Source organism: Nycticebus coucang, chromosome 11 (assembly GCF_027406575.1).
Source record: "Nycticebus coucang isolate mNycCou1 chromosome 11, mNycCou1.pri, whole genome shotgun sequence".
Lineage (NCBI taxonomy): Eukaryota > Metazoa > Chordata > Mammalia > Primates > Lorisidae > Nycticebus > Nycticebus coucang.
In genome coordinates, this window is record NC_069790.1 from 17,285,418 (window position 1) to 17,297,463 (window position 12,046).

General features: G+C 40.4%; 1 protein-coding gene across 6 annotated transcripts in view; it reads left to right on the top strand.

The window, feature by feature from the left end:
* Positions 1-12,046, top strand: part of VPS41 (VPS41 subunit of HOPS complex) — a 230,393-nt gene that overhangs the window by 96,145 nt on the left and 122,202 nt on the right. For all 6 annotated transcript variants that reach the window (XR_008383629.1, XR_008383626.1, XR_008383627.1 and 3 more), the window contains 2 exons: positions 3,142-3,204; positions 6,982-7,047. Coding sequence is in view for 2 of the 6 variants with exons in the window: in XM_053608791.1 (XP_053464766.1) it covers positions 3,142-3,204; positions 6,982-7,047 (129 nt within the window). In the remaining 4 variants the exon portion in view is untranslated. The remainder of the gene's footprint in view (positions 1-3,141; positions 3,205-6,981; positions 7,048-12,046) is intronic.

Consider the following 12,046-nt stretch of genomic DNA (forward strand, 5'->3'; position numbering starts at 1 on the left):
AAATTCTTTGACACAAATTGGCCTAGGCAAACAATTTATGACTAAGACTCTACAAGCAAATATAGCAGCAACAAAAATAAATAAATGGGACTTAATCAAATTTAAAGTCTTCTGCACAGCAATGAAAATAATCAACGGAGCAAATGTGGAGGATTGAACATCATGCTTATAGTAACAGTCACCAATCTCAGAACTCCTCTGAGGAAATGGCAAGCCTTGTGATCTCTTGTGACTTGGAGGCAAGCCGCCAAATAACTCAGGAATCCCGGAGGAGCAAAGATAGGTCCTGCAGTAGTAAGGCTGATGTTAAACATTAAACATTTTATGGCAGTTCCTTGAAGGAGTCGTGGAGAAAACACATGTAGTCTCTTTTGAGTGTGGTCCTTGAGCACATACCCTCTTGCCACCTTTTGTTCAACCCCTCAATAAAAGACCACTGCAAATGTTGTTTGGGGGTCTCGTGCACCTTGGTGAGCCTCACCTCTTGCAGCTTGTGCTCTCAATCTGTGTCCCAACTTACTCCTTTGAGCAGCCATGACAAGCAAATAGACAACCTATAGAATAGGGTAAATATTGGCAAACTATACCTCCAACAAAGGAATAATATCTACAAATCTGCAAGAAAGAAACAAACCACTCCATCAAAAAGTGGGCAAAAACATGAACAGGAGTTCTGTGAAAGATAGAGAAATGGCCTACAAACATGAAAAAATGTTCAACGTTACTAATCATCAGGGAAATACAAATATAATTACAGTGAGATAACCACATTACCTCAGACATAATGGCCATTACTAAAAGGCTAAAAAAAAAAAAAAAACTCGAAAAGAAATAGATGCTGGCATGGATACAGAGATAGGAACACTCGTACACTATTGGTGGGACTGCAAATTAGTACAACTTCTATGAAAAATATTATGGAGATGACTCAATAAAATAAATGTAGGCTTACCATTTGATCTAGCAATCCCAGTGCTGAGTATCTACCCAAAGGTATAGAAATCATCTTATCAAAAAGACACCTGCACTCAGATGTTCATTGCAATACAGTTCATAATTGCAAAGAGGCGGAACCAACCTTTGTATCATTTGTTGTTTGTGGAACCCAAATAACATACTTGGCACAGTGTATAAAAATATTGTTCACAAAAATGAGTGTCCTAAAGATTTTTACTTTTAATGCAGAAATCTGTCTCTAAAAATGATATTATAATGTGAATGAATTTCCTACTTGTGAATTTAAAAAAAGAATCATTCACAATTTGCCAAGATTAAAACAAGAAGAAATCGTTTGAATATTCCTAATCTATTTTAATAGTCAAATTTATATTTAAGAATCTTCTCACAGAGAAGCCAACCTTAGTTTATTTGTGCTTTTATAACAAAGTATCTTATACTGATTAATTTATAAACAACAGAAATGCATTTGCCACTACAGTTCTGGAGACTGGGGAGTCCAATCAGTGTCAGGGCCGTAGCATTCAGTGTCTGGTGAGGGCTGTTCTCCCTGCTTCTAAGATGACGCCTTGTCCCTGTATCCTCACATGGAAGGGACGAATGCTGTGTCCTCACATGGCAGAAGCCACAAAGGCCAAAGGACTCACTAGTTCCCTTGAGATCATTTACAAGGGCACTAATCCCATTCATGAGAGCTCCACCCTCATAAGTTTATCACCTCCTCAAGACCCCACCTCTTAATACCATTACTTCAGGGGTTAGGTTTCAACATATGAATTTCAGGAGATACAAATATTCAAACTATGGTAAAGCCATTAGACCCAGATAGCTTCACAGGTGAATTTTTCCAAAATTTAAGGAAGAAATAGTACCACTTCCTAAAAAATAGAAAGAGTGGACACAACAGTTAGGATAATTAGTTGGGAAAAAGTTCTCATTTTGTCCTAACTATTAGCTCCAAGTCTTTGAGAGCTCCTGGAATTCTCATGATCTGTTGATAAGAGTATAAACTAATTAAAACCACTTTGTGAAATGGTTTGGCTCTGTATTAAATGTGAATATATGCATAACTTATGACTTAGCAATTTCATTTCTAGTTTTATACCCTTCATAAATGTATATGTAAGTGTACCAAAAGATTTGTAAAGTATGTTCATTTCAGCATTATTCATCATAAACCCAGCCTGGAAAGAACCCACTGTTGTTCTATCAATGGAAGGCAGACGCATGAATTGTGATATATTCGCACATTGAAATACCATAGAGCAGTAACAGAGAGCCAGCTACTTCTATACACAGCAGTGTGGATAAAGAAAATAATGAAATGTCAGAAAACGTTGAATGATAGAAGCCAGTGAAATAGTACATGATTCCATTTTTATAACATTCAAACCAGCATAACATATGCATGGTGATTCAAGACCATGGTGAAATGTAAGTTTGAGGGTGTCATTTACTGGGAAGGGACTTGAAGGAGCTATTTGGGTTTTATTTCTTGATCAGGATAGTGATGGCAGGATTATATTCATGTCACAAAAAAATTTCAAGCTATAAACTTATGATTTATGTCCTTGATAGTATATACATTATATTTTGGGGGTTGGGGTGTTGTTAAGTAGAGCAGTTAGAAAAAATATTAAGTAGGAATAAAGTACCTACGTCAACTTTAAGGGAGGCACTGGTAAGTAGAACTTAAATCTTTTATTTATAGACTCTTGATAGATTCAGCTTAAGATTGTAAATGAAGTGCAGTTCACCTAATCTACCACATTGATCTACTTGGTTGGTTTATTACACACACACACACACACACACACACACAAATGAGACACTCAAAAAAGCAGCTCTCTTTTCCTGTAAGGAATGAAAAAATTGTTAAGGGAAATTCATAAAAGAATATTAGTAATATTTACTATATATTTCATTTTTTAAAGTTGGTATGCCTTAATAAAACAAATTTGTGGTAAATGAAGGGAACTATATCACGGGAGGCTTGTAAAAACTTCATTGCGGCAAAGCACTCTCACCCTGATGGGATTCTTTTCATTGGATATTTAATAGAGGTCATAGTGCTTTAGAATTATTAAATGTTTCCTTTTTTTCTTGATAGTATTTCTTCTCACTAACTCAGCAGCATTCTCTGTTCCTGTCATAGTAAGCTGACATAATTCATTTACTTTTTAGGTGCAGGTATTTGGACTATATTCTGGAGAAGAATTTCATGAGACATTTGACTGTCCCATTAAAGTAAGTGTTCAGCAAGTTTCGATATGTATGTGGGTTTTTTCAACTAAGGCAATGAGGATTACAATAATCTGAGCACTACCTGTCCTTTATTAATTTTGTCATTAATATCTGTTTTACACTTATGACATTCTAGATACTATTTGGCTGCTACAAAGGAAGACAGGATGTGTATTTGGTGACTGATGTCTCGATGTGTCCCCAGGGGGCTTTGGTTACAATGGGTGAAAACACCCGCACACACAGATGTATTATCTATTATTAAAGATTCAAAAATGTAGAAACAATATTAAGGAGTCCCAACTCAAGAGGGGCTATTCCTGGTAAGTGGTGGCTTCCTTCATGGAGTAGTGTTTGTCTTGCCTTTAATAAATGGACAGGGGCTGGTGAAGGAGCTGGCTTTCCATGTGGAAGGGCAACATAATAGAAATGGAGAGGTCAAGAATGGAAGAAAAAGTACCCAATGTACTCACCCTTATTATGAAACTAATGTAGGACCTTCACATGAAAGCTATAACCCAGTTACAACCTAAGAATAGGGAGAAGGGGGAAAGGGAGGGGAGGGAGGGGGGAGGTAGTTGGAGGAAGGGGGATTAATGGGATTACACCTGCGGTGCAGCTTACAAGGGTATATGTGAATCCCAGTAAATGTGGAATGTAAAAGTCTTAGCAAAATAACTAAGAAAATGCTACGAAAGCTATGTTAACTAGTGTGATGAAAATGTGTCAAACGATCTATGAACCGAGTGTATGGTGCCCCATGATCATACTAATGTACACAGCTATGATTTAATAAAAATAAATAAATAAATAAGAAAGTTCAAATTGTGTTCAGGAAGTGGCAAATAGTCTAGTTTAGATGTTGCATAATGATGTGGCAGGAGAGTGTGTGGGTAGATTGGGGCTGGCTTTATATTCAGACGAAGGAATTTGGGCTCCATCTGGTAGGTACGGAGAAATTATTGAATATTTAAGTACAAAGATATGACATAAACTGAGCTAAGCTTTAGGGAAATTATGGCAAATATATACAGTGTAGATTAAAGGGTAGCTAGTCAAGAGTCACTAGGACCAGGTTTAGACAACAGTTAGGATAATTAAACAATATCTCTTCTTGTTGTTAAAGGAAGAGGTCATTCATTTTTTTCACCTGTTATCCTTATATTTATTGGCCAATAGATAAGGAGAGATAGGGTGTGATGTGTCTTCTAGAAAGCTGAGTTTACTGGAATGGAGAGTGCTTGGAAGAGGAGACAACTTAGAAGGCTGAGGCAGTACTCAAGGCAGGCTATTCCAGGGGCTCTTTAAAAAGAGTGATAGTATTCAAGAAGGAGTGGAAACAATTAATCTGGAAATCCTTTACTAGCTAGACCGACTTAGTGATGGCTTGAATGAGAGTAATGAAAGATGTGAGAGTTCAGGGTCAGTCTAGGTTCTTGCTTTGGTGATAGTGTGTGTGAATACCACCAACTGCAGTAAGGGATAGTTTCAGTAAGGACATGGCTAGTTTGGTCTTGAATTTGGGTAGGGAACTTATAGAGGTTTTTAGAAACTTAAGATTCCTCTTCCTATATCGTCATTTTTAGGGCTTAGCACATGATCCTTCGTTCTTCTGCCTGTTCCCACCTCCTAGGTTAGCCCTTCTTTCCTTCAACACTTTGCTAATCCATCCTAAATATAGTACCGAGGCACTGGCAGGTTCTGTTGTTTCACATGCCCGACACCCCTAGAGGGTGGTGCTTAGGATGGAGATTGGCCCTTAAACCAACTTTGATAACCACCGTTGAGTAAGTTGAAGCCATTTTAAAAGATATTATCTAGTTTAAAACTACAGAATGGGAAGATGAGGTGCTGATGGTGATAACATTCTAGAACACTCTAATTGGGCTGTCAAATCAAAAAACAGCAAAGGAGAGTCTAAGAAGAAGCACCTAGAGAGACTAGTGGAAATCCAACAGATGAGTAGAGTCAGAGAACACAGGGAGAGAGGATCCCAGGAGGGAGTGGCCAGCAGCGTCTGAAGCAGTGCAGAGAGTAAATGGGGAGAGGCCGGAACCAAGGGCATTTTCTTTGGTAATTATGAAGTTACTAGTGGCCTTGGTAAGCACAGTTTCAAAAGCAGGAGGCTCACCATGTACCAAGAAGTAAATTGAAGAAGTAGAATTAACCAGTAAAGACTCTTAATTCAAGACATTTAATAATAAAGGTGAAAGACGCTCTGATAGAAAGGAACAGTGTGTAAGGAAGATTTCTGCAGGGCTTATTTTAGTTGATAGTGAAAATCAGTAGAGAGGGAAAAAAATGACAAAATAAAAAAAGGGAACACCAAATAGAGCAGTACTGAGCAATGAGATCAACAGCTTAGCCAGGGAGCATAACCTTGGAAAGGAGTCCAAGACCTACTCCCTGTGAGATGGGCATGAAAGAGATGAGGCTGAGGCCCGCTGTTGGGAAGCTGAGCAGTGAAGGAGGAGAGGGGGAAGGCAGGGGCTCTGATGGCTCCATTTCTTAGTGACTGAACGGGAGAAAGGGGTACAGTAATGTGAGTAGGGAGTCGAGGAGGCGTGATATAATAGTCACTTATCTAGAGTTATGCATTACAAGAGAGCCGTAAGGACTTCTATGAGTGATGTCGGGAATGTGAAACAACAGAACCTGCCAGTGCTTCAGTATTGTATTTAGGATGGATTAGCAAAGTGTTGAAGGGAAGAAGGGCTAACCTGGGAGGTGGGAACAGCAGAAGAAGGAAAGATCATGTGCTAAGCCCTAAAAATGACAACACGGGAAGAGGAATCTTAATCTATTCCATTGGAGGAGGCAAATGTATTAACTAATAAGAATATAAAATGTATTTAGTCGAAGGTTTATAAACGCAAATTGTATAGGCTGTCTATTTGCGTGTACGTACCTAGAACATTCTCTAGTAAGGTTAGAAAAAACAACTTGTTATGTTGTTTCACGGGTGGTTTGGGGATAAAAGAGGGTGAGTCAGAGGACATGCAGGCTTACGGCCGCAACCGATGAGCCCTGAAGACCGAGGCGCGCACACTGGAGCCCCTAGAACTTACGATTGCCTTCCCTGTCACCACCCCCACCATGTAATGATGTTCATACTCATAAAGCCACTGACAAGTGAGGTAAACAGGAATAAGGGGGGTGGAGCAGCCTTAGGAGAAACCTGGGTAACGAAGGGCTGGGAGGAGATCGAGTGGGAAGCAGAAGAGAGCTAGGGAGCAGGAACTTAGGTTGTGGGCAATAGAAAGTCCTGAACAGTTTGCTCTGTAGATCCTGGGTCCAGCAGCTCTGACGTCTCTCCCGTTAAGGGGTCTTGGTATAACTGTGCTGAATATCTGGCTGCACTGCCACTTGGTGCCATCCATCATCGGGAGGCATCTTGGACAAGGAGGTAGTGAGTTATTTCTCTGAGTTTCTTCTATGAATTGTATTCAGTTATAAATAGGTGAGACATCTTGCTGCCTTGACTTCCTTTGTGGCCCTAATAAGAGGGGTTCTCCTCTCAGAGGGGTCCTCACTCATCTAGGAAGTAAAAGTGATTTATTCTAGTCTTTGAGCTTTGACCTGACTTCAGAGATGAAATCTTTTCACATAAGAGCAAAACTCAGATGTCATCAGTTGTTGCAGAATACTACTGGGTACATTATTTTCTACCAAGGTATCAGGATAAAGTTTTAGATCATACTACTTTTATGTATAAAGGGTTTTCATTCTGTGCTTTAACTGTGGCTTCTAATCCAGCATTGGGTTCTTTTTCTCCTATAGATCATTGCTGTACACCCACATTTTGTGAGATCCAGTTGCAAGCAGTTTGTGACTGGAGGGAAGAAGGTAAGTGGTCTGTCTCAACGTTGGCACGTAGTTTTGGAGGGGTATTGTGTTTGCTCCATATGTTATCCTGAATGTTTTTGATGTGTGACTATTAGAGGAAATGACCATAATTTCTTGGGGGAGCTGGGGCCTCAGTGTTTTTACCACATTCCTTTGAAGTAGATCTAGGGAGAGAAAAAGTGATGTTACTCCAACTGCCATCTAGATCTTTGTAATATTGTCCCTTTCACAAAAGAAGAGGCAGCATTTAAAAATAACAAAAGGGCGGGCGGTGCCTGTGGCTCAAAGGGGTAGGGCGCCGGCCCCATATGCTGGAGGTGGTGGGTTCAAGCCCAGCCCCGGCCAAAAACTGCAAAAAATAAAATAAAATAAAATAAAAATAACAAAAGGGCAATTGAGCTAGTAATTTCCCCCCATAGAACGTTCCTTGATAAACTTTTAGAAGAGTTTTATCTAAAATTAAAAAATGTTATCTGAAAGTGCTGTTTAAGAAGTAAGCAAGTGAAACCTTTCTATACATTAACATCTTTCTGGTTTTAGATATAGTAAATTCATAAATAAAGAATCTTTCTGCTTGTGGAATAAGTGAAGTCAATTTTTTTCTATTTTTATTAGCCAGACATATCTTTTAAACTACTATCACCATACGGACCTTTGCATGTTCTGTGTTCAGAGCAAGTGAAAAAGGAGGTAATCTGTGGTTATTTCTATAGTATAGCGCTATGGAGTAGCTACTTTGAGGCCCAGCTATCAGATGCTTTTCACTGTTTTATGGGTTATCTGTTGTTTCCCTTGGTCTCATGGTTCATAGATAAAAGCAGGAGAGCATCTGGTCATTACCTAACTTGCTGTAATGGTGGTTCCATTTCATGGCACATGAAGTCCAGATGGCACCAGTTCTGATTGCTGCTAGAGAACCCCTCCTTCCCCTACCTCACAGCCCACTGTTACCCTTAGGTAAAAATGTCCACAGGAATAATTAGAGGGAATTATAGACTTCATCTCTAGTTCCTTAGCTTAGATCTATAGCTCATCCACTCCCAAGAAAACAGCTGCCTTGCTTGATTTTGTCAACGTAAGGAAAGAATAGCTTTAAAATTCTTCTCGGATTTCTTTACCAAATACTTTTGGTTAGGAAATTGTGTGTGCAGTGTAGCATAAATTCATTTAGCTGTGATTTGTACGCATGCATTTTTATTTACAGCTCAGTGGGGTAAAGAGTGGATCACTGCTTTTTAAAAAATAGATTAAAACAACAAACATTTATTATCTCGTAGTTTGCAAATTAAAGAGTGGCTTAGCTGGTAGGTTCTGGGTGAAGGTCTCTCATGAAGATGTAATCAAAACATTGGCTGGTGAGTCCAGAAGCTGCTGCCACCAGTGAACTGGAGCTTCTTGAACACAAAGCACCAAAGGACTTCCAGCCCCACCTTGGTGTGCTTCCTGTCACCATGGACCCAGGGTAAGATGGCAGGCCTCATATTGCTTCTCCACCTACCATGTGCCTTTGTCCTCCCAATAGGGCTTCAGCTCCTCAGTTTCATTTTGCTTGTTCTCCCACAAACATTTTCTAACATCATCCCAGACTATGAGAGCCACAGGGGACAGGTGGGTCATAGGGGATCTGCATGGTTCCAGAGCCTGGACATCCCAGGTGGGCTGCCTTTGAGAGAAAGGGACTGAGATTGGGAGAGTGCTAGCTTTCCTCCATCTAGACCAGGGGTCCTCAAACTTTTTAAACAGGGGGCCAGTTCACTGTTCCTCAGACCATTGAAGGGCTGGACTATAGTTAAAAAAAAAAAACTATGAACAAATTCCTCTGCACACTGCACATATCTTATTTTGAAGTAAAAAACAAAATGGGAACAAATACAATCATACCGCTGCATGTGGCCCGCAGGCCATAGTTTGAGGACCTCTGATCTAGATTCTTTTCCCCAACCCACAGCTGCTGAAAGAGACACCTCAGAGTGGGAGAGCTGGGGCTCTCAAGAGCTGCTTCCCCTCTGATAGGGCTTCCAGAGAATGGGGCCTACACTTTCCTCTTAAAGACCTGCAAAAGACTAAAGGATGCTTAGACTATGAAATCCCTGCTCACCAGCCCTCCCAGTACTGACTGCCCACCTGCTCCATCAGAGCAGGGCATTCCCTAAAGTGAAGGGACATCAGACCTACTTGAACACCCCATAGGCTACTTGGCATAGTCAGGGATTGATCTTTGGGGATGCTGGGACAGGCCTGCAGGCCAGATCCCATACCCCCAGGACTTGATAGTGTTGCTCGGGGACATGGAGTGCAGATTTGTGAACTAATCTCCGGAACTGAGGTAGCCCACACAGGCAGAGTTGAAAAGAGAGCATGGTGTGGGTCCTAGCCACAGCACATTCATGGAGCTCTACTATCCCCATAGAAAGCTTCATTCTCAGACCAGGGCAGGAACCTGGATAGTAACACACCCAGTCTTTAGTACCATTGCGGGGAAGCTCAGCTAGTTTTAGCTCCTGTCTGCTAGCGGATGCCAGAGGGAAACTTCATTGCAGGGGAGGGAGAGAATTAAAGCTGCTCCTAACAGCCAGGTTGATTCTCAGATAACCTTGCCTCCACAAGCAGACTTTCTAGTTGGTGGCTTTTCCCAAAGCTTGGGAGTGGACCTTTTGCTTCCTCTTAGAAGCTACCTTGCCAGCTTTTGTGGAGCCTGAGGGCAAGCCTACCCAATCCAGACCCACCCAGTCTCACTTCCCTGCCCACCTGTGCTGTGGTGGAGAATAAGGAGTTTCAGGGCCATACTTAGCACTTGGGGCATTTGAGTGCTTCTCCTGAGGGGCTAGAGTTGGTCACAGGTACCAAAAATAACATCGCATCTTGTTGCTTCCCCAGGGGCCACCTACTAACAGGGAGGTCAGCCCTTTACAACACTTACTGCCTCAGTCACACAGGGTACGATCGATTTTTACCCAGAGTACTGCGTCCTGTCTCAGAGGTTAAGACGGGTATGCCAGTGCAATTCACACTGTTCAGAAGACCACAGAGCTGGGGAGAGAAAGATCTCAAAGATCTCCATCCTTCCTAAGCCAAGACAGACAAGGACTCTGCCCACACACAACTCACTTCTGCTGCAGCCTACAGATACCTAACAGCTGAAAAAAACCATCACACTGAACGTATCTATAATCAGGCTATCCATCCCAGAATCTAGACTACCATCCACATGTGTGTTTGGGGGGAAGGAAGAGCCCATCTAAACAAAAGAAAATCCAAAAATAAGAAGCGATATCTGTTCCAGATGAGAAGGAATCAACTAAAGAACTCCAGAAGTATAAAAAATCAGAGTGTAGGACACCCCAAAAAAGGAACACCAACTCTCTAGAAGTGGATGTCAATCAAAATGAAAATATTGAAATGATAATAAAGAATTCCAAATATGAATTGTAAGGCAGTTGAATGAAGTCCAAGAGAATATGGAAAATCAACTCAGGGAAACTAGTTAACTGAATGAAAAGTATTAAAGAAAAACCCAAATAGGACTTCAGGTAATAAATTCATTTAAATAAATACAAAACACCGTGGATAGTTTTAAGAAGAAAGACTCTCAGGGTGTGAAGACAGCTTTTATGAATTAAGTCAGTCAGGCAAAAATAAAAAAACAGAACTAAGGAGGACTGTATAAAGCCTACAAGAAATATAGGATTGTGTAAAACAGTCATTAAGAAACACAGGCATCCTTGAAGGTGAAGGAGAAAGTGTACAAGGGCTGGAAAACCTATTCGAGGGAATAATCGAGGAAATCTTCCCTGGTCTTGCTAGATATTTAGATATACAGGGACAAGAGTATCAATAAACACCTAGGAGAAGCACTGTAAATAGATAATCACCAGGACACCTAGTCATCAGAAAGGAAGTCAGCACGAAGGAAGAACTCCTGTGATCTGTGAGGTGAAAACATCAAATACCACGTGAGGGAAAACCCATCAGGTTGACTGCAGAATTCTCAGTGGAAACCTTATAAGCCAGGAAGGATTCAGGCCCCATCTTCTGTTGTCTTCAACCAAACAACTGCCAGACTAGAATTTTTTATCGTATAAAACTAAGTTTCATGTATGATGGAAAAATACTTATCTAGACAAGCAAACACTGAGGAGTTTGTCAAGATCACATCTGCCCTGCAGGAAGTACTCAGAACCATGTCATACGTAGATCAACACAGTAGACACCCCCACTGTAAAACCACCCCCAAACTACCCCCAAAAGCACAGAGCTCATATAAAACCATAGAACAAGGTAAAACGGTAATAAACCAGAGCAATAAGGAATAATTCAATAGGATGAACAGAACATATTAATTCTGTGAAGCAACATACCAATTCTGTCAACCCATGAGAATGGTTGGACTAACCTACTCAAGACACAGGGTGGCTGAATGGATGAAAATATGCAACCCAAGTATCTTCTGTCTTTAGGAAACATTTCTAAACTATCAGGACTCATACAGACTCAAGATGAAGGAATGGAAAAAAAAAAAAAGTCCATGCACTAGAGCAATAGAAATCAAAAGAAAACAGGAGTAGCAATTCTCAAATCACATAAAATTAACTGTAAATCAATATTTAATATTTTAAAAAGACAAAGATTGTCATTATATAATGGTAAAGAGAACAATTCAGCAGGAAGACATAGCAATCCTAAATATTTATGCACCTAACCAGAAACACCCATATTCACAATGCAAACCCTTCTAGATCTAAGTAAGGAGATAAACAGCAGCATTTTAGTGCTGGGGATTTCAACACCCCACTGACAAAACTAGGCAGATCATCCAACCAGAAAATAAACAAACACTGGACTTACAGGACTCTAGAACAATGGGACTAACAGTTATGTAACATTTTACACAACTACGAAATATACCTTCTTAATCAGTTCCAAGAGGATATTTTAGGCCACAATGCATTTCTCAACAAATTCAAAATACAGTAATAGAAATTATACCATGTGTCTTCCC